This window comes from Lipophrys pholis (genome assembly GCF_963383615.2).
Source record: "Lipophrys pholis genome assembly, chromosome: 1".
NCBI lineage: Eukaryota > Metazoa > Chordata > Actinopteri > Blenniiformes > Blenniidae > Lipophrys > Lipophrys pholis.
This window is the reverse complement of record NC_137635.1, coordinates 10,554,443-10,578,011: the sequence shown is the minus strand read 5'-3', so window position 1 is coordinate 10,578,011 and position 23,569 is coordinate 10,554,443. Positions and strand designations below refer to the sequence as shown.

General features: G+C 45.5%; 1 protein-coding gene across 1 annotated transcript; it reads left to right on the top strand.

Moving 5' to 3' along the window:
- Positions 1-1,672: 1,672 nt before the first annotated feature.
- wnt3 (wingless-type MMTV integration site family, member 3) lies at positions 1,673-23,409 on the top strand. The gene is made up of 4 exons (XM_080485576.1): positions 1,673-2,046; positions 15,293-15,534; positions 18,999-19,264; positions 22,491-23,409. Exons 1-4 carry the CDS (start codon positions 1,967-1,969, stop codon positions 22,968-22,970), a joined length of 1,068 nt encoding a protein of 355 aa, XP_080341702.1. The 5' UTR covers positions 1,673-1,966; the 3' UTR covers positions 22,971-23,409.
- Positions 23,410-23,569: the final 160 nt, after the last annotated feature.

Sequence of the window (23,569 nt, the reverse complement as noted above, 5' to 3'; positions counted from 1 at the left end):
TTAGAATTCAACTCGGGTTGTTCATGTCTACAGAACGTTTCAGTTGACGTGTCCAAACGGAGTTCGTATCAACAACCGTTAATGTGCCACATCTGAGTCACCTGCACTGGGAACAATACTGCATTAAGAAATACAGCGCAGGTATTAATATTGAGAACAATCCAGTAATTATGGGAGTCAAACGCTTTAATTCTTACTTATTTTTATGAAGTAACAAAACTAAATCCATCAAACATTTATGACTATGTCCGTTGATGTTTTGGGAGCTTTTGTACTTACACAGAAAACAGTTTGTTTCTGTAGAGAGAAAGTCCCTTCATCCATTAAGGAAATCCGCTTAAGCTCGTATATTAAGTTTTTGAAACGATGTAATGAAAAGGCCTTTAAATAAAGAGATTGACTTATTTCAAGATGGAGAAGAAAAAAAAATCACTGGGGAAGTGAACAGATGGGTAAAAAGATGTTAATAAACTTCAAATCCTCTTGATTTATTAAAAAAAAAAAAAAAAACTAGGTGAAGTGAAACATGAAATGTGGACTGATGAAGCCGCTCATCACCGGCTCGACCCTGGTGGCCGGCGTTTCCACGAGGAGCAGCTGATGATCCTTTGAGACGCGACTCTTAACTTGATTATTGTCCACACAGCCGACTTTGTTTGATCTTGTTTGTGTCATCCGTTTCCGTGTGTGGATTCAAAACTTGCTTCAGTCCGTCACAAGTGTCCCACCCTCCGTCTCTCTCTCTCTCTCTCTCTCTCTCTCTCTCTCTCTCTCTCTCTCACTCTCCCATCCCGCCTCCCCCTCCGTCCCACGGCCTCAGCCCATCAGAATGACAATAGTATTGATGTAAAATGTGTCGCCTTTGGGCCGCTGGAGCATAGAACCCCTGCATGCCTGGCCCAGCCACCGCCGCACTTTATGGCTTTATTGTGCTCCCTTTTATGTGCTCCCCTGTCGGGGTGGGCGGACAACAATTTAGAAAATTCACTGTATACGGTCCCGTGAGTGGCGCTGAGATTATGCGTGTGTTGACGTGTGTTTGTGTGTGTGTGTGTGTGTGTGTGTGTGTGTGTGTGTGCACTGTATGCACACGTATCCGGATCAATTAGTCAGGGCACAACCTTTAAAAATCAATATGTCGGCATGTACGGTGTGTGTGTGTGTGTGTGTGTGTGTGTGTGTGTGTGTGTGTGTGTGTGTGTGTGTGTGTGTGTGCGTGCGTGTGTGTGTGTGTGTGTGTTTCCCCCCCGCGGAGACGCTGGCCTGCATCACCTGCCTCCAGACACTTCTTCTTTCTCCGTGATGGTGGATTAAAATAAGTTGGGTAACAACTCTTCTCTACCTTTTTTCATGTGTCCCTCCCTTTACCTCCCTCTCTCGTTTCCCTGCCTCCCTCTTTTCACTCTTCCCCTTTCTTTTCCACATTACCAGGGGGTGGCGTGTGATTGACAGATGGGAACGAATAATAATTTTTTTTCGTAACCTAAGGCCATCTCCTGTGATTGGCTTGCCAGCTGACATCTCCAAACCTCGTCCCCCCCCCCCCCCCCCCCCCCCCCCCGCCTCCCCCCCCCCCCCCCCTTTAATATTGGGCCTGTGGATGAGGCATCCTGAGGGAGAAAAAAGTAGAGAGAGAGAGAAAAAGATATCTACCTTAGGGAAGAACCTCAGAGAGAGGGAGGGAATGAGAGGACGGGTAGGAGCGTGTGTGCATGTGTGTAAGAGACACTTATTCTCTTAACTACTAGGAGACAGACACACTTTCCTGGCCCGACTCAAAGAAAGGGGGGAAAACAGGAGGAAGACTTTTTTTTTTTTCTTCTTCAATATCATTTTGATTTTCCCCTCATTCAACAATCAAGCAGCCCTAAAGCTTCTCTTCCTGGAAACTCTTCTTCGCTGCCGATTGGAAGTTCTATGTATTGATCCATTTACGCTCTCACACACACACTACAAGGCTTACCTCATGGATTTGTATCTGATTGGATATTTGATGTGTGTGTGGTTGTCCAGCTCTCGGGTGCTTGGAGGCTATCCCATCTGGTGGTGAGTACGAATCCACAGTTTGAGCATCAGAGCCTATAGCTGCATGGAGACAGACAGACAAGCGAGCGAGACGCAGAGATTGAGTGTGTTTTGGTCAAATGATCATTTCTGAGAGGGCAGAATGTGCACTTTCAGTTGACTGCGTGGAAAAATGTTCTCCGGCCCAGTCCAAAGAATCTTAACCTCAAATACTAGTGTAACGGAAAAGCCTCGCCGTTCTTTTCCCCTCTTTACGCAAAGCCCATTTATCATATTGGAGTAATTTGTGATGCAAAGAAGTCGCATTTTATAGTTTGCAAACTACTAAATGTTGAAACATGCAATTTTTTTTTTTTTGGGGGGGGGGAGAGAATTTAAGAAAAAGAAATGAAAGCGTGAGCGCTGACTGGGACGATGTGAAGCAAGGACGGGACTTATGAGGCACTCGGTTCTAGTCAGTAAGATCAGACTTTATCACATAAATTGTGCTGAAGGACAACAACAAGGCTACTCGTCAATAATGAGAAAAATGGGGGGGGGGGGGGGGGGGGGGGGGGGGGGGGGCTCCATATTCCTTTAAATCCACAATCAATTTCTTTTCTGATCCTGTGATTTAAGGAGGTTCTTGACGAGGTGCAACAATCATGACTTATAAGATCAGCGTCACGTTGTTTTGTCTGCTTTTGTGCGTCACTGTTCTGCATTCAGGCCGCCGGCCCCCGCAAACATGCCGTGAAGTGAGGATTAATTGTTCAAGACATTTTTTTTTTTTCTTACCACCCCCCCCCCCCCCCCCCCCCCCCCCGCTCCTCAGAAAGTTTTGTACCATTTTTTTTTTAAATATTAAAATAAATTTGCAGAGTGCCACGGGGTATCAGCTGTAGTCAAATCATTTTTGGTGAAATCAGTTGAGCATATCATTTTGCTTTCCAATTGTTGTACAATTCACCCCCTCCACTCCGGATCTGTCAGGAGACAATATGTTTAGGTGCCGCAGGCTCGTATTCTTTGTTAAATCATCCCAGCGACTGAAATTTGGAGGTTTATCTCATTACAGATTCAGCCACATGCAGCTGACCTCATAGCTCCTGATCTTCTTTTGTAACATAAAGCTTCTATTTTGGAGATATTTGCGTGGGCGTATGACAAAGCTCTTTTGGCTCACAACACAATACTTGTCAGAGCTACTGCACTTTAGTAGCCCAACTAGCATGTGGTCCCACCGTAGCGCTGTCCAAACCGCGAGCATCTTCTGGTTTCATTTACGGAGCGGACAGCTGCCAAGCACACAGGCCACAGGGCTGAAGTGTTAATGGCAGAGAGGACTTTACACCCACTCCTGGCTTCAGCACCAACCAAAAGACAACAGTGACAAAGAGCCCGGGACACTCTCTCTCTCTCGCTCGCTCTCTTTCGCTCTCTCTCTCTCTCTCTCTCTCTCTCTCTCTCTCTCTCTGTGTGAATTACCTGCAGCTGTTCTGTTCAAGCAGCTTACATGACACTGGTATAATGTTCGAACCCTAACAAAGCGCTCCACCTTTGATTTGGGTAACAAATTTTAGGCAGGTCGGGGTAGGAGTCAGTGGAGGGGTTGGGGGTGGAGGGGGGGGGCATAGCTTCAGGTGACTGGGCAGGTGCTGAGGAATGGGTGTCAAACGGCGCTGTCAGTGGCATCGCCCCGCGGTATCGAGCGTGTCCAAGAGGAGACAAAATGAGGTGGTGCGTCAAACAACAGGGTGCCGAGTTTCAGCGAGGGCCCGGGCGGGCTCCTCTCAGCTTCTGTCTCAGGGGCGATGGCTCGGCCATAAATTCTCAAGCCAAGGTGGGACGGCTTGGAAGGGAAGAGGAGTTTTGACTGCTTTATGCCTGGCAGCCTGGCTTTTACAAGATGGGGTGTTGAAAACAAAACGGAGCATAAATAACTCCAGTGATATGCACATACGCATGGATGACGAAGAGGTGTAGTTGAAGGGAAAAAAAAAAAGAAGAAAAAAAAGCTTTGCAGACTAATGAGGTGGGTTTGGAGAGGAGAGGCCGAGTGGTAAAATCGCCTTCTTGAAATGCAAAAATGTCGGAGGGACGGGCAGTGAAATCAAGGTTTGCCGCTTGAAGCCACAATGTGACCTCACACAATCCACAGGTCGCACCATGTCTCCGTCCAATTATCTGACAACGCCGTCCTCTATGTGTGGCTTGAAAAACAACGAGGGTAATATTTTCCTGGATTTATTGGTGTTCTTCGGTTTCACCCTTTAACCTCCGCATGAAAATCGAGGCGCATCAACATAGAGGAGCTTGAAGCTGCTGAAGACTGGTTCATAAGTGGCCGTCCTAATATTGCACAGTGTGGTTTAACAGCTCGTCATCTATTTTCAGAGCGGCTTAAGCCTTTCAGTGTGTTTGTGCTCGCTGAGTAAACACTCGCCGGTTGTAAAGTGAATGATGACAGTGACTTTCAGTGAGGATTTACCTCGGTCGAATCGACTCCCAGCGCCAGCCATCGCGCATCAGCGGTGATTATTGGTTTAACTTTGTCACACCACACAACATCGCCACAAGATGTTTCAATCCAATAACTGTTATTTTCTTGAGCCGCTGTTATCGTCACCGCCTGAGAAAGCAGAAACGTTGTGCGATTCGCTGGTGCTCGGTGTTATTACAAGATTACGTTGCCTTTGCTGCTGTTCTGAAAGGTGAAATCAAATAGAGCGCGATGAGAAGGGAGGAAGAAGGAGGGAAGTGACAAACAGGGAGATAAAGATATGATGAAACAGTTGACTGCTGTTGTTTTGTCCCTTTTACGAAGAGATTAACTGGATTTAGTAGGATTTTATATCTTGAGACTGTCACAAATTTTACTATAATGACTGTTTCAGCCTCTTTTACCAGGGTAATTTAAATATTGCTGTGTGTTTGTGATGGTACTGGGAATTTTAAAAAGGTGTGACACACTGTTGAGCACCACAGCACTCTGTTCCTGAAATTGTCTGGTACTTTTGGGGGTTTTCTAGACGTCTAGGACTTCATCGCTCTGTTGGCCCGGTGATGAAATCACCATAAGGCTTTAATAACAATAAATGCAGCCCCCATTTGACATTTATGTGCCACTTAAAAAAATGTAATCTTCCATTAAATTATCAGTGTGTCAATCAGACTGATACTAAAAGAGAGATAGGAAACAAGCAATAAAAAAAAACTAATGTTCAAAGTGATTAATCTGAAGGTAAAACAGCACCACTTTTATATTAAAATCTATTGTATAGTTAACCTGAGAAATGTCTTCTTCATAAAGTTGTGCTTTCCATCGCAAATACCACTTGTAGAAGTTTGGGAAAACTATGGCAAAGATCTAGATTAGTAGAAAATCCCCTGTCCACACACACAGAGCTTCTCACTTCAACCTGAGTGGCTTCAATAAGGCTCTAGAGTCCATCTCTGGGTCTCAGGAATGTCATTATCTGACAGTGACACCCCCCACTACCTCCAATCCCCAACCCACCAGCAAAAGAGGGTCCCTTAAATGATTCTTACCGCGAGAAAATCCCCACCGTTTGTCCGCCTTGTGTGAAAAGATCAAGGATGTTGGGGTATTATTCTCAACAGTGCGCTGGACGGTATGTGAAAAGAGCAGGGAAGTCCACAAGAATGTAATTCATAGGAAACATAAGGGTTTCATTTTGAGAGGCTGAGGGCTCTCAAAGGGCCGGGGTCAAAGGGCTGAGAGAAACGTCTTCACACAGCCTGACATCGACGGAGATGGATTAAATCTCTCGAAAGAAAAGGCTTAAAGTGACCAGGACTTCACCTCCAAGCAGGTGTATGGTATACGTGGAAAGTTCTGCTGACGCCACGTTGCTCAAGAAACTGAGTCAAACCTTCTTGTGACTCAGACGACTTCAAATGCCGAGAATCTTAGTCACACGGTCCTCACCTGGACGCGTAGCGTCGGCGTGACTTCACGTCCTGAGCCGACGCATTGCGAGACTCCGGCAGGGTGACATTATCCAGTCGGAGCCCAGCAAGGTGAGCGGTTCAAAGGAGAGTGGTATTTCAAAGCAGTGAAGGCGAGTCCTAATCTTCAGCAACCATCAAAGGGCATGTGATGTGCTGTTGTAGGAAATGACAAAGTCCCCTGGTGCTCAGCTATTAGACGCACTAAAACACAGGCCAGGACAGTTCCTCAAAGGGAAACACGCAAACGGCTCGGGGCAAAGACATCATTAGGGGACACGTGTGAAGGCAGACACACGCATTTTTTTTTTTTTTTTTTTTTTTTTTAAAGTCTTCATTACCTGGCTGATCTCACCTGTGTGGCTTGTTAGAGAGGTTAATTATTAGCACAGGAGCAATTTCTCTGACACACAGGGTCAGGGACGAAGATGTGCGGTTCACACCTGTTCAGCCTCGAAGCCCTCGGGCTCGGCCATCAGATCAACCACACACTCACAGGACCATCATTCAGTATCTCTACATTACAAGGCATCCGCTTCAGCCAAGATAGACACTATAAATAGCTGCAAATAGGACGTGTCATGTCTTTGCAACCACAAGACTTTACCGCCCAACATAAATAACAATTAAATAGTGAAATATTGTTGTACTTTCCCCATTAGGAGTCGGTTTGAGTATGATATTCAAGAGTTTGCACTAATGCTGTAATTATACCTTTTTCGATCATTTAAACTCAAGTACAACCACATTTCTGCTCCAGTCATGTAACAAATGAAGCCAAACATATTACAAGGTTTGATATAATCTCACCACAAGAAGCAGAAAAACTTTTCCAAATGCTTTTTTTTTTTCTTTCCCCCCCTTCCCTTTTTAAATCTGAGATTTATAATAAGGAGTGCCGAAATGTCAGATGATGCCAACTTGGGAGAACCTTCGGTACATTTCAGACATCCCTCACGCACTGGAAATCAAAAACATGCATGACCGCGGCTCCGTGGACCAGGTAAGGCCTCACAGCCAGCGTGGGTTATCGCTCTGCCTCGGAGTTCATGTGCAAACTGGAAACGTTTAGTTTGGCACCTCCCCCCCCCCCCCCCCCCCCCCCCCCCCCCGAATCAACCAAGCATAAGAAAGTCAACAGCAATTAGTTTTTCTTTTTTAATTACTCTTAAAGGCACAGTGCGGTGTTAGAAATTTCCACAACAACATTCCAGACATACAACGGGAGATTCCAAACAATCCATTACGAGTTATGATTTGCATAGGACGAATTAGCGCCGGCGATTCCTGCAAGCTGCGTCTTATGACTCCAACAGTGGAGACCAACGTGGATGTTCGCTCACGCACTCAGAAAAGACTCGAGCCAGCTCGGTCCGTTCAAGGCCACCACCCCGAGTCTGCCATGTCCAACCTACAGACAGACACTGGGGTTTCCAGGCTGGTGTGTGTTCGTACTTCTGTGCAGAGCTACTGCTGCTCCCATTCTTTCCCTGACAGGCAGGTTCACAAGTTTACACCCTGTTCAGTTTCCCTCCGCACGTCTCCATACTTGTGACTGCAGGGCCTCCTTGTCCCAACTCCACACTCTCTGCAGCATGTTGTCTGCGGAGAGAGGCGAGGAGGAGGAGGAGGAGGAGGAGGAGGTAGAAGGAGAGGACAGGTTGGAACATCTTTCAGGGGTCTTGTCATTTTTTATCTGATCAGCCAGGAGCTGTTGGACTACAAATCAAAAGTGTGCCAAAGAAAAAGCGAAGACAACAGAACACAGACGGTAGCTTTGCATTCCAGCCTCCACCAGGAAAAGTCCCATCCTCGGGCAAAGCCGGCAACTTTCCTTGGCCCACTTACTCTCTTTTCGAAACGTCTTTATCTCTCCGTGGATTCTGCTGTGGGATTTATTTGTGAGGTTCTGATGGCAGTGTTTTCAGTGACGTCCTCCGGGCAAATCTGACAAGTTGAGCTGCGGCGTCAACATATAGGAGGTAAATCGGAGGTGGAGTAGAGTTTAATGCAAACAATATTCCTGCAGTGTCTTACTGCCGAGGACATCTGACAAACGCTTGTGGGCACAGAGCTTTAGGCCCCGAAGCTCACATCATTCATTTCTTTTTAAAGAATTAAGGCAACTTATTCAGACATGGAAGGGAAAAAAACCCAGAAAACCATCAAAAGTACCCATTTTGTTACCGAAACATTTGCAGCCAATGTCAAACATGATTGTAAAGACAGAATGTTTTTATGTTTCTTATCAAAAAAAACTCTGAGAAACAAAAACTTTGAAACTTAAGAACAGAACTAAGTAGACATTTTCCACTGACTAACTAAACTGAAGCGATCCATGAGGATCACTGGATATTCAAGCATTTCATAGAGTTGATTTAAATCACATTACTGCTCGAGAAAAATAAAACAGGACCAGAAGATCAACACGCTCACCTGCCAGCTGAATAGACGTATCCCAGTTCTGCATCAGAAGCTGTCAGCATCCTGCAAAAGGCCCAGAAATACAGTTTTCTAGAAGTATCACCTCTTGATGCCAATCTTATTATATCGCCTACTGCTTTGGACAGAACAAGAAGTAGCCATGTAACAATGTCAGAAGTTCAGAAATAGAAATATTTGAACAGTGTCAAATGTGATTGCAGACAACTCTAATATCAATGTGTTCACTGTTCTGGTTGCCACCTTTAAGAGGTGAACAAAATTGAGTATGCAGCACATTTCAATCTGGGAATTCTCTAATAATATTCCTCTAAGGGAAAGCGCTACCACCTCACATTAACACAATTCAAAGTATTTCCAAAGTCTAAACTGTCCTGACACATTCCAACAGGTAACATCTTACAGTGTTCAGCTTTACTGTTCACATTGGACCGAGGTTCAGATTATCAGGCTGTATTTTGCACTGGATTACATTGAGAGGGGTTTCAAATATTTGGGCTCCTCAAAAACAAGCAGGAGAAAATGCAGAGCTGTTGTAACAGACGACGTTAGAAAATGTGGAAACTTACAGCAGAACTTGTCATGCTTAAGTCAAATTATGAGGTACTTGCATGTTACTTGAGTATTTCTGAAGTAAATCAGTTAAAACATCAAATTTCCTCTATGATACTATGAATTATATTTCTCACAGACATGAATTTGATCCATAAAGGAATCGATAAGAGTTGCAAAGGCATAGAATTTGCGAGAGTGTCAGTTGTATTACTGAAAACCATTTGAACACCTGAAAACTCCCACAGTGGGCTGCTGCGATGGATGTCGTTTCTCTCTCTCGTTTTTTTTTTCTCAGATTATCCAAACTATAGGTACTAACGTATCAGACACACTGACTTTTGAACTGGGCACTCACAATCTCATGTAAGGCATGCAGGACATGGTGCTTGTGGTTTCTAACAACAAGTTCAGATTTATCTGATCTCCTCGTTTTCCTATGCGCCTCAGTTAATTTTCATATCCAGAGAAGATAGTGTCTGGTCTGGACTATGTTTACGTGTGGCTTCTTCTGCAGTAGAAACGTGCTTCTGCCAAACTGTGTTCACAACATCAATTTCTAGAAATCTTGCTGACCCTAGCAGATAGCTATGGTTGTTTCAATACAGCCGCACTTCAGAGGCCAAAGATCACCAGCCCGCATGTCACTCAAGCTTGAGAGTTCAGGTATCTCCAGAATCTGGGAATCAGTTGATATTATGTTCAGAACGACATGTACAGATGCTGAGATCTTTGAAATCTCCAAAATGGGGAATGTTTTCAAAAATTGTTCCACATTTTTTTATACTTGGTTTTCCACATAATGATGCATCTTGGCCAGCCTTAAAGATTCGGTTCGTCTAAAATGTCCTCTCTACCAAATCAGTTCCAAAATGATCCTTTATCCATTTGTGTAGTATAACGACTACACTAAATACTTCTCCAACCTTTGATTTTCCATATGCCAGCTTTTTAGAGCTCCGTTGCTGCCACCTAACACACACTAAGCAAATAATTTCTTTTCAGTAGATAGTAAAAGGCCTGACCCATTTCAATATAGTCCTATATTGCATATATTGCATTGACAGATGGGCCGATGAAAATTTCTAATTATAGCGCAAGTGAATATCTACCAACTGTGCGCATGTTTTTTTCACTAATATTTAGGTGAGCTTTGTTTTTGACATATACCCACATGCAAGACTGCCTAAAGACAAAAATACATTGGCATTAACAATTACATCATGAACCAGTTTACTTCCACGTGGCTAAAAGTAACATTACTTTTAAAATAATCAAACTTTTGAGTATTTTTACTTATGAAGTTAGAAAATTATGTCATCCAGGACAATCAACAAACTATAAAATATAGGTAAATACAGTTTTAACGAAATGAATAAAACACAATTTTACCTTGATCTTGAAACTTTAAAAACATATTTAAAAAAAAACAAAAAACGAACGTGTGTGTGTTTTATGCAGTTTTATCCAGTTAGAATCAGTTTCCTGGGGTTCATCAGAAGACGTGGCCGGAAGCAGGAAGCTAACATTTAGCCGACTTACGCTGTTTCTAAGCAAAATATATATACCAAAAATCCCAATAAACGCTTCAAAACGTATATTTAAAAACATTCAAGGCTATCTAAACATTCTTCTCCCAAAACCAGGTCACTGTTGCGCATAATTGTCACAATATCGCGCAATATCACGATAAGGCTAACTTTAGCGAAGCTTGATCGACCAAAACAAAGATGGCACCCGGAAGTGGTACGAACACTTCCTCCCCAAACGACAACACGTGTTTCGGTTAAAACAACAAATGCGAACAAATCAAGCAGAGAATACATTTTATTCCATGTTAAAATTGAAAAATAAAATGATATGAATGAAGCATTTTTAATGAAAACACGCTGAACTTCACATTAAAATTTTAGCTTTTGTGATGTAACGCAGCATGATACATAAATTCAATGGAATAATCACACAAGTAAAAACATAAGACACATTATGAAATAAACTGTATTAAGTTATTTTCGAATACATTACAAAAGTTTGTTTAGCTATATTTGAAAAAAAACTACTCTAATTTGCTTATGACTCCCTTTTTGGTATCTGAAATAATTAGAGTTTAAAGTCAACCCCCACAACAAATTCACTGCCTTTAAGTAGTGGAATTAACATATTCCAGTACCCAATCCGAAAATTAAGCAGGGACGGTGACAGACTACATTAAATTCAAGTTTTATAAAATCCTATACACATGACTGAAAGTAAATTGAGCAAACAGGCACAATACATATGAGCCATGGTCATGAACTTCTGCCGGGGTAAATGACAGTGAGGTCAGATGTCATGTTCTGCTTAACAGGTTCAGAGGGTCACCTGGTACTTTTTATGCCCATGGACACAAAGTAAGCTCATCTTTGCACATATGTGCTATACACTGACCCCTGTAATGCAGACCTCCCACAATAGGCTACAGCACATCTCTGACAGTGCCAGATTCCTTGACTCACCTTTGACTTGAGCTCCACTTGCTTCGAGACTAAACAAGGACTTGGAGATGCAGTAGACCAAGCAGGAAAGATTGTCGTAAGCATTATATTGGGTTGGGAGTGGCTGAGGGAAAAGTTTTTGTTGACAGTGTTATCGTCTTGATTGCGTGAATCTCCATTCTTCAGCAAGGTGTGTGGTGGAATCCCTTTGTTTCCTCTGCTTCATTTCTGTGGTTTCAAGTGGCTCATCAGACTTTCACATCAACCCAGTTTAGATGCTACGAAAACCCCCAACCAAGCTGTAAACCCCCCCTCCAGGCAAGTAGAGGCCCCATGCGGACATGCTGGGGCATGCACCTGCCAAGCCCTGCAGTTCACTGCCGCTCTGCTGCGTGCGTGCGTGTCTCGTACCCGGCAGCAGATTCCCCCGGCATTCTGCCTCTCTGGAGGTCTCTGCGTCTGCTGCTCCCTCATTCGGTTGAGACACGTTGCTCGTAGCTTCCGAGAAGTGATGCAGAGCAGACGGGATCAGCGTAGTACACATGCGGCCTGCATGCATGCGTATGTATCTGTTTGTACAATGCTCCCCATTACCATTCAGAGTTAAGACGCTCATCAGCACCTAGCACAAAAAAAGGCATCCTTTTCATCTAATCAGTTCATATGGACCAAGTCAGGCACATCATTTGCAAACAAAGACAAATAGGGTGGCATATCCACAGCCTGCGCTCTAAACATGCTATGTCCACCACAAAGTCCCATGTGGTTAGCTAATTGTTTCCATCAGGAATCCTGAATTCTCTGGCTAAGCCTGTGTTGTCAGAGATGCCTTGAATGGCAACCTAAATGTTCCAAAGTTTGTCATCGTGTTCTGACTCCATAGACATCTCAGTTGAGCTGGTGGGGTTCGGATAACTGATGTTGTTGGGGAGCATGTGACACCAACACTCAACTACTGGGTCTGTGCGCAGAGCATCATCCGCTCGAGTCCATCCCATGACTGAGAGATTAATGGGCAGTAACCAACCTCGCAGACAGTGTAATTAAAGTCCTTAGTCACTCAGTCACCAGACAGAGTGAAGTCAGCAACACTTGAACTCAGGGATGTTGGTGGGATTGGGACAGGCAGATGAGCTAATGTGGCTGCCTCAGCTTGGGCAGACTCAAAACAAGAACATGAATGAAGGTTGATGAGCTCTATTGAATTACAATCCCTGCATGGGAAAATACAACAGGGAAAAACATTTCTACTTTAAATTGCTCAGTTTGGCTTGAAATAAAAGCTACTTTTATCCTTGTGCTTGATGTTTGATAGTTGTAGTATAGCCCTTGAGTAGCTTTGAGACAAGGTTTCCTGCTGAAACATAAGAACTGTTTGTTGTGTATCAGTGTTGGACAGAAATCTTAAGCCAACACGAGTGGCTCACGGCTGATTATGGGATCATCGTATTCTTTTGGACCAGCTGTAGAAGTAAAACAACACAACCTCGTGTCTCACTCTCTCAGTTCCGTGGGCGAACTTTGATACCTGCTACAACAGCGCTCACATTAGATCAAAAGACAATATAGAGTGGTTTGAGCAGTGGGGGCAGGGTTTTGGTGGAAGCATGAAGCAAAAGCAGAAGCGCATATGAGCTGTGAACCTGTCTGATGGGGGATTTTTTTTCCCCCTGTGACTTCAATGGCTTGACTTTTGTGTTGGGGTGGGGCGCCGCGCTGCACTCATCTGTCAGAGTCAGTGGCTGCTATGATTGGGTTGCACCCTGCGGGAGTCCTGAGGTCATCCTGAGTGGCGCTCTGATCTGATCAGCGTCAATTGTTCCCCTGTGATCCTCTCATGGCCTCCAGCGCCATGTTGTCCACCCAGACTGAGCCAAGAGCTGGATAGAAGGTCTGCGCAGCACCGGCGAAGCTGCTCCCTCCATGGAGCGAATTCCCACTTTTCACCCTGTGAAATCTCAAATCAAAGATACACGGTGAATAAATATTCAAGCAACCTTAATCAGAGATATATTCCCTCAGGTGATATATTCTGTAAGCTCAAAATTTAATAAACCCGAAATGCGAGTCTGGCACCCGTCTGTAAATGTATGAACTTCTGGAAGAAGTTTCACAGTTTTGTTTGAGCTTGTCATCACAAAAAGCATGTTAAAACACGGGCATGGCAAACATGTTTTCCCTCACTCTTTTATTTCATGAGAAATAGAAAGCAATTAAAATTAATTACCTGAGTGAAGCTATAATGGTTTCTGGCATCACAAGCTGATCTTGGCTGTCTTGTTGTAGTCATTAATCCCTGCTTAGGCACATCTGCACGATGCCGACTGGCGAGGCACACGACTTCACACATGCCACTTTTATCCATCAACAGTTGAATACACAATCATTCTTAAAACATCATCTCCAGCGGGAAACCACAAATTAATGATGGAACTGTGAAGGCAGATGTTTTCATTTATTTCAAACTGTATGAGGGGGCTTTTCCCAAGTGAAGCAGACAGGTTCTTGTGTGTTATCGGTTAAATCAGCAGATCTGTGCATGCTCACAAGTGGGAACACTTTGAGAAGTCAGTACTAATGGCTTGTATCCCTGCCCTGAAGAGCGCCGATTAGCCTCCTTCCCCTGGTGGAAAAAGACAAAACAAACACGTCCTGTTAGCACAAACGACCTTAACTGGATAAGTCAATAGAAGATGCTGTTGTGAATCACGGTACTGTCACAGGGTTACGCTCACAGTAAAATGTGAGATTAATGAATGCAGAGGGGATCTCCTCTTGAAGAGCCGGATGTGCTTCACTGAGCGCTTCCTGGCACATCAATATCATTCTTATTGATTCACTGAGGGCAAAGAATTGAAGATAGCTTCACTTCTCCAATCCAGTCACTTATTGTCTTAAGTTAAAAACGATTTCTGCTAAATAAAGTCTGCTAACCCGAATCTAGTGATCCTGAAAGTGTGGGGCTGGCCTCTCGTGTTTGGGGTGTTTTGGGGTTTTTTTTCTGAGAAGAAATGTATTCATCACTGAATTTGGTATAGGGGTTATGCAGTCAACTCACAATGTAAACTTGAGTGCGAAACCATTAGTGTGACAAGAGTTGCAGATTACACATAAGGACCTGACAGAGTTCCAAACGAAAGGCTCTAACTAGATCAAAAAGAGTTATACTTTCTATTGCCTACGGATCCCAAAAGCAGTTTTCAATGAGAGCTTATATTGAAATGTGAAAAACATTTGAAAATATAGCATTCAAACAGAAATTAGTAGCTGACGGGAACAAAAGTATGCAACATGACAGTCAGAGAAGCTGCTGGTGTAAAATATTTCAAGATCTGAACCAACCCTGTTTGACAGTGTTGTGCAATATGATAATTGGTAGTATGCCACATGACCTTTCTGGAAAGAAAATTCAAGTTTCCAAAAGTCAGACCATGTGAACCTACATGCAGTTTTCTAAGACTTCACCCAACCTGTTGACAATTGACCACATGTTGGTACATATTGATAACAAATATGAATACACAGTATCTGCAAACACTGATTGTCAATAGAATGGTGCATTCAGTTGATGTCACAACTTTAAGGAGTGGCTATGACTCAGTTGGTAATGTGAGTCATCTCCTAATCATAATGTTGGTTGTTCAATTTCTATTGTCGCTCTGTAAATGTGCCAAATTGTCCTTGAGCAAGTCAGTGAACCCCAAGTTTCTTCTATTGGTGTGTGAATGCGACTTATCATGTGTCAAAATTATGCTTTGAATTAAAACTTCAGGGAGGTAAAAAAATAAATGTCTAATTTCATATTTCAGATCTCTGTTACTGATGCCTTCCATCTCTCTGTCACATAGGTCCCTGGCCCTGGGGCAACAGTACTCATCTCTGGGCTCCCAACCCATCTTGTGCGGCTCTATCCCCGGCCTGGTGCCCAAGCAGCTGCGCTTCTGTCGCAACTACATTGAGATCATGCCCAGTGTCGCTGAAGGTGTCAAGCTGGGGATCCAGGAGTGCCAGCACCAGTTCAGGGGCCGGCGATGGAATTGCACCACCATCAAAGACAACCTGGCCATCTTTGGTCCGGTGCTAGACAAAGGTACATTTCTTATTCAACAAACTTTTGGCCATGTCTTACAGCTGTCTAGTTGTAGATATATGTATTTGACTCACGCGGTACAAAGATAAATGATCAAAAGAAGCAACACCCGAGTAAGAAGTCATCTGTATAGCATAAGGTATTTCAAGCTGTTGCAAAACTTAACGTTAAACAGTTTCCGCCCTTAGGCTCAGCACCGCCTGTTCTCTGGGCTTTTGCTGACAAACGACTAACTAGGGCAATTACAATAATATACACCTTTCCTGGTTGCAGTGAGAAATGAGTGCAGCGACAAGCACTGACACATTATTCAACTTCTATCTTTCTTTACCTTCAATATCACATTTGTCTTCAGAGGCAGTGGCTCTTTCGCTCTCTTTTTGTTGGACTTTACCAACCATGTTTACACTCTTATACATGAAAGAGGGTCAGTGCTGTAAATCTATCAACAAAACCTGACAAGTGCAGCTGATATACTGGAGGCATCCATCAGGCGCTTCACACGCAGAATGCTAAATGTACGATAGTCCCCGCACTTAACTGTGTCATTCAAGCGACCTCACTAAACCTGACAGAGGGAAACAATAGGCACAGGTGTCCTGCTCAAGGCTTTGCAGGCCCTAATTATAAAGGTAGAAGATTCTGTGTTGTGTGTGAGGCTGCTGATTGGAAATGAATTAGCCTGTGTGTCAGAGGGGAAGGAATCTGGGCAGAAATGGGCAGTGTGAGCAGTCCAAGCTCCTCAGTCAAATAAAAGGGAGAGGGGAGGCCAAATGAGATTACAGGCAATAGAAAAGGGCCGGGGGGCTCCGCTCAACCCCTACTGTGCATGAAGACCAGTGCGCGCCTCACACAGTCCAGCTCCCACGGACGCCCCATTCACACGCCCTTTTGACTCTGTCATGAAAACAGGCTGAAAGGGGATCTCTCCCAACCTAGCCCGGGTGTGCACTCTGGGATAGGGAAGCAAAGGAAGGACAGAGGGAAGGAGGGAAGGAAGACGAGTGTGTCACTTTGGGAGTGATGAATGGAAAAGCCGGACTCAGGGAAGGGAGAGCTACCAACCACCAGCCTCTAGCCACCTTTAAGCTGCATGTTGGCCTTGGTGGTGCCATTGGTGGATGCCTGGAGGAAGTGGGGGGTGGAGGTGCTGCGGTGGGTGGTGGTGTATGGGATTTCAGCTCAGGGTGTTGGCGGAGGGGTGGCTAGAGGGAGAGGACGAAGGGGGGAGTTCGGGAGTTTAGGGAATGCCAGCTCCGGGCAGAGCGGAGCTGTGGGGGCGCGAGTTGCTGGGCCCTTTGTGTGGATAATACAGTGTGACACAAGGGAAACAAAGGCGGATTGATGGGCCCAGCAGGTAGCAAGAGCAGCGCTAGCCTTGGCTAACAGCCAGAGCTCCAGGGGCCCAGAGCTCACAGGCCCCTGATTCGAAGGGCCCAGTTCGCCTTGCCAGGGCAAGCAGGGATGCCCAACCTCAGGACTGAATGTCATTCAATGATGTCAGTGCTTATGGGGGATTTAGACGAAAAAGACTAAAACACTTTTATGGACTTACAAGGACTCCATTTTTTTTTTTAAAGAATAAACAAAACTGATCAGGTTCCCAACAAAAGCCTTCTGATCTTTCACCCTGTAAATTATAAGCATGTATTCTCTCAAAACGTCACAAACAGAAACAGTTTCAGTGCAGATATGTGTGGCATCAAATTAGCACGACAGACGACAAACACCCGACATGAAAAGGTGTTTTTGTTGTGTAACTTTGCTTGCAGTCCCATTGAGGGCTGGAGAATATGGCTGCGCTCCAGCCAAACATGAGTAAACTCTGTCAGTGGCTTGTAAAGTGGTCTGATTGGGCCTTGAAAGCCTCCCTGGCAGTTGATTCACCGAGGAATTTCTGGCTTCGGTAGCCACTGTGGTCTGCAAAATATACGTCTTATTCTATGATTATGCTCATACAAATATGAAAACTCTGATCACACAGTTTTGTACAGCAGAAAGTGAGACTGGCTGAAGCTCCTGTAAGACTCATCCCAACACCAGTGAGTGTGCTCTTTGTATGCTGTGTGATCCAAAAGTATTGATACCCCTTAAACCTTTGCACATTTTTGTCACATCAAAAATACAAATGTGAATGTTTGTTATTGGGATTTTATGTGAACGACCAACACAACATGAAGTGGAAGGAAAAGGAAACATGGTTTTCGATGGTAACTCTGGAGGAGCTGCTGAGATCTATCTATCAGCCTGACCTCCACAACTCACACTAGAAGAAAGGCTTTGTTGAAACAAAGCCAGTCTGCAGTTTAACACAAGCCATGGAGGAGACCAGCACTGCATGAAAACTATCACTGAACATCACCCCTGAACACACCATCCCCACAGTGAAGCATGGTGGAGGCAGCATCATGGTGTGGGGTTGCTTTTCTTCAGGCAGGACATACAGGCTTGATTACAACTGATGGAAGATGGATGGGGACAAATACGGAACAATGTTAGGGGAAAAGCTGTTAGAGTGTGCTGAAAGACTTGAGACTAATAGAGGACCTACTGACTCGGGGGGGGGGGAGACTTGTCAGTGTTTAAACGAAAGATAGTTTTGAATATATAATTCAAAGCTATCGTTCGTTTTACTTCCACTTCACATTGCATTAGTCTTTTTCATGAAATTCCAATCAAATACATTTACACTTGTGGTTGTAATGTGACAAAATATAGAAAAGTCCAAGGGGTACGACAACTTTTGCAGGCCACTGTATCAGGAGCCTAGCTGCCCGAGCTGGCGGAGTGTAATGGGGGAGCCACGGTAAGTGTGCTGTGATTGTGAAACAATGGTGTCTGGTTACATAATAAGCTGTTGCCTTCAAAGAAGGCGTAACTCCATCCCTCAGCGTAAAAAAGCAACAGGCCGACACACTGCCAGGTATCACCAGAGGGCCTTGGGCTTTAAACAGGGACGGGTGGGGGGGGGTTTGGATAGGGAGGGGGTTAACAACATTCCTGAAACACAATCCAGATGCAAAGCAGCACACCTCAGGGATGACAGGAGGTCACTGAGATCCCACTGAGCATTAGGTCCTCTTGACACAACCACAATGGGCTGATGTCACTGCAGGGACTCCTTTCAGCTCCTCCACGGGTGACGACCAGCCGGTAAACACTGTAAACCACGTACGGATATCATAAAATAACCTGGAGAGATGTCAAAGTGATATTCCGTACACTGCTTCTTTTTTTTTTTTTTTTTTTTACAGTGGCAAATACCTTTACACATATGTGCTTTCTGAAAGATGAAATGTAGCGTTAAAAGGATGTTGCCTGCAGGTATCCCTTTCAGTACATCTGTCTGGATGTTGGCAGCAGCCAGGATCGTCTTATCCGTGCTCCACTCAAGACTGACACTCTCCTCCCTCGAACTCCTCTTCTCTATGTTTATCCGTCTCGTCTTCGCCCGTCTCTTTCAGCAACCAGAGAGTCGGCGTTCGTTCACGCCATCGCTTCGGCGGGCGTCGCGTTTGCAGTGACGCGCTCCTGCGCCGAGGGCACGTCCACCATGTGCGGCTGCGACTCCCACCACAAGGGACCCCCGGGGGAGGGCTGGAAGTGGGGCGGCTGCAGCGAGGACGCAGAGTTCGGCGTACTGGTGTCCAGGGAGTTCGCAGACGCCAGGGAGAACCGTCCGGACGCTCGCTCAGCGATGAATCGGCACAACAACGAAGCTGGACGCACGGTAAATACATGTAGTGGGAGGACACTAAATATACACCCGCCCGCCAAAACATTAGAACCACTAACAGGTGAAATGAGAATTACAGAATGTGTTTGGACCTTGGCAGCAAGTGAATTGTTGGGGAGTTGTAGTTGGGGAGAAAAACAGTATACAGAAGGTCGCTGTAGCTCTTTTGCGTGTCATCGGTCAGAATCTATTGGAAGTGAACAAGTGGTTAACTGTCGGGGCTCGTTGATGCAGGTGGGGGGAGTGAAGACTGGCCTGTGGGGTCCCGATTCAACAGACGACCTACTGCAACTCAATTTTCTGCAGAAGTTTATGACAGAGAGTGTCACAACACACAGTTCATCACGGGTTTTTGTGTCTAAAGGCTGCAGAGACACAGAATTGCCATCCTGCTGAAAGCTCCAACATGAGTATCAACACGAGAACAGAGAGCAAAGGAAGAAACTGGTGTCGTCTGATAAATCATTTGGTTTCACATCATGTAGACGGAGAAAACATGACGTAAAGCTGAGTTTCAGTCCTGCCATTAGACAAGGGACGTGTTCTCATGGAAGCAATATGGCCTCTTTCTGCCGGATAATACAATCTGCCACAAACACAACAACCACTTTGATATGTCGACTCAAATTCCAAAGATTTCCATCCATTTTCAGATCTATGAAGACCTCATCTCACAACGTACAAGGATTAGAGAAGAAATATACAAGCCAAGCCAACATCTAAGATGACCGCATCATTGGTTTCATACAGTTTGATAAAATAGAGTTATTTGAACCACATTTGAACCTCTTTTCCATTGCAAATACTAAATACTGGAAACAGTTGGCTGTTTATTTATAACACATCACATTTAGATTAAATCACACACGCTTCAATCGCTGTCCAAGTGTGCTAGCAATGAGTTTGATGCAATGGATACCCCCTAGGGTTATGGCGGTGAAATTACTGACGCAGAACTTGGAAAGGTCCACGACGGCGCCGAGGCAATGGGCCGCCATTTGCATCGTCTCGACGATCTCCTGCTGATTGACGTATAGTACAGACAGATAAACGTTCTGTTTTCAGACCCAAGCATTGCAATCCATCACATCAATTGGAAACGCTCAGCAAAAATACTGTAATTCAAAGCAGGAGGTGCAGTCAACAATAGACAATGACCTGACTTGTATTGCAAAGGCATCAAATTTAATCAAGAAGCATCACTGTTAAGGATTAATAATCGTTGGGATTCGACTTGTCCGCACATTTCTGGGTTTCCACCTCAGAATGAGCACTTGACTTTGAATGACTGGTTAATTACTCATCTGAAGCCGCTCTCTCCTGCCCGCCTTTTGCCCCCACACACCTCGCTTTTCATGCCTCGCGTCCCCGTGCAGGAGAGAAAAATCCCCCGACAGTCAAATAACCGGAGTGAGCTGAGGGGGAAGAGAGGGAAATCAGCTCCGACTTAAAACATCAGGGCCGGCTGTCACTGCTGGGGGAAAACAGGCTCTGGGCTGCTCGCTGAGGGGCAAACAGACGGGACCACACGGCAACAAGACAGGCCTTTGATGTGCGCACACAGGAGCAGTCAGAGCGACCACAGGAGCGCAGTGAACGGCGGCCCTGTCAGGACAATCCCGACCCCCCCTCCACCTGGCCCTCTCACGCTTCCTTATTTACCCCGAGGGGTTCCGTGACTTGATGTTGGCATGACAAGCTCAAAGTGTGATGTCACCCGTCCACTCCCCCTCCTCATCCTCACACAGAGGTGCCACGGCCACCTGCCTTCCGCCGCAGCTGGGGGAATTCTGCAGCTAAATATAGCTGTCGAATTAAAGCACAACAAAAATCAAAACACAAAAGGTAAAATATGCCCCGCGGCGGCACAGTCACCGCGTGAGCCAGCGACTTCAGAGGGATTCAGCAACAGCGCCGAGCCTCTGTACTCCACAGCTGCCTGACACTTCAATAAAGCTGCAGCCACTGGCACATTGTTTTTCTTGGCCCGCTCTGCGACTTGTTGGTGGTTTTGTTCCTCTGATTCGCCGCATTCCCAATAAATTGACTGACCGTAAAATTGCTTCAAACCGATCGCTCGGTGATGACGGATCTGGAAGCACCAGGTTCAGATACCAGAGTCAGAGCACAGCATTTTAGTTAATTCCCTTTAAAGGAATCCTCCTCCCCAAATGAAGCCTCTGAAGATCTGCCTTGAACAGCCTGTGGGCCTGAAAAAGTGGCTCCGAAAAATTTGTAGCTTGCGTCTTTCCAGAGGACAACAGCTGGAGGCAGATTCACCCCACCTCGCTCTGAAGCGCTGCCAAAAGAAGCGTATTAAGGGATTTATTAGCTACGTGGAGACTGCTGAGCAAATGTGGGGAAGTTTCTATGGACGTTTTCACTTTATGCTCTGCCATGATCTGGAGTGTCAATGAAATCTGCTCCGAATCCGAGCTGCAAGTAACAGCGACGATTTAAACTCAGAACATTCATTCTTCGTGGGGTGACGCTTTGAAGCAGAGGTTTTCAACGTGTGGCGGGAGGAGCGCCTTCAAGAGAAGCCCGGACTCCTTTCCTCCACCCTATCCCACACAGAGACACGACTCGTGAGTACACAATGGACAATGAACCATCACACTATCGTTTGTCGATGCAACCCCAGAATGAACCAACATTGGCTTTTTTGTGTGAAAGATTCCCTTTGGTTGGGTTGAATCTCGACCTTTACTTTGGAGGACCCTGGCTGAAATCCTCAGGAAGCTGGTCATCCCACAAATGCATGTTCCCTAAAAATGTGGCAAAATGTAAAATGGGAATAAACCGGCTGTATTAGATTTGTTACCCGGAAACACTATCACAACAAACAAGCACGATTATCACTACAGCTCAGTTAGGCAAACTCGACGTTAACGTTACGTATGCAAACAGTAATTTGTTTTCTTGAAGTGTTCTGGAAAGAACATTTCATACTTCACGAGTTTTTTGCAGAAGCTTTTCTGCTTCAACCACAAATAGTTGTGGTTAAATAAAAAGTACACAAAGAAAAGTTTTGCCCAGAATGAGCAGCAGGAACTACCAAACCACGATCACCAGAAAACAATGGCACCATTCTGTCCTCGCAGCCCAAGGAGCGAGAACCAGTTTCTCCATTCTTACAGACTTTCACACATCCTGACTTTTCTGTTCATGTTCTCTTCTGTCCAGCAACATGTTGACTTTTGGTTCTGTATTTCCTCAGACCATCCTGGACCACATGCACCTTCGCTGTAAATGCCACGGCCTCTCCGGAAGCTGCGAGGTGAAGACGTGCTGGTGGGCGCAGCCGGACTTCCGCATGCTGGGCGACTACCTGAAGGACAAGTACGACAGCGCATCGGAGATGGTGGTGGAGAAGCACCGCGAGTCCCGGGGCTGGGTGGAGACCCTACGGGTCAAGTACGCCTTCTTCAAGCACCCCACCGAGCGCGACCTGGTCTACTACGAGGGCTCGCCCAACTTCTGCGAGCCCAACCAGGAGACCGGCTCGTTCGGGACGCGCGATCGCGTCTGCAACGTGTCGTCGCACGGCATCGAGGGCTGCGACCTGCTGTGCTGCGGCCGCGGCCACAACACCCGGACTGAGAAACGCAAAGAGAAGTGCCACTGCATCTTCCACTGGTGCTGCTACGTCAGCTGTCAGGAGTGCGTGCGCGTCTACGACGTGCACACGTGCAAGTGAGCGCCGCGCCTCCACGCAAACAAATGACTGCTGGACCTCCGAGTTCCCACCTTCCCGCACGACTCCCCCACTTTCCCACGCATCCATCAGCACACACACACTCAGGCCCTGGCGGGTAATGGCACATCAGTAACGGATACGTCTTGATGATTTCTTTGTACAAACGCTGCACTAGAATCTGTCTTCCAAACCACTACACCCAGTTCCATACAGTTTTGCCAGAATGTGTCCTGCGCTGACCCGACTGATGGTTCGGTCGACTCTCACGGGAAGAAGCTCCAGTTGTGCTCCTCCCCCCCACCCGGTTCCTCACCCTGCAGCATCAGGCTCCCGTCTTTTACTCCCCTTTCTCCTTGTCTTTATTTATTTCCCCCCTCCATGCCAACGCAGTGTTTGTGGCATGTACAGTAACACTCTTTACCTGTGAGATTAATGCAGTAAAAAAAGAACAAAACAAAAAAAATTCATAAAAATAAAAGACAGACACTCTTTGCTTTTATGTAAAAAGCATCTTCTAACTAACACCTCACTTCTCCGGCCGGTCTGGCTGGTTGACCTTTTTTGTTCTTGTTTGAAACTAAACCAACCTCGACACGTCG

Bases quoted from the DNA above. Each gene is read 5' to 3' on its own strand.
- wnt3 (XM_080485576.1), top strand. From the start codon at position 1,967: ATGGATTTGTATCTGATTGGATATTTGATGTGTGTGTGGTTGTCCAGC. The intron at 2,047-15,292 runs GTGAGTACGAAT...TCTGTCACATAG, and splicing joins GGAGGCTATCCCATCTGGTG to GTCCCTGGCCCTGGGGCAAC. The intron at 19,265-22,490 runs GTAAATACATGT...GTATTTCCTCAG, and splicing joins ACAACGAAGCTGGACGCACG to ACCATCCTGGACCACATGCA.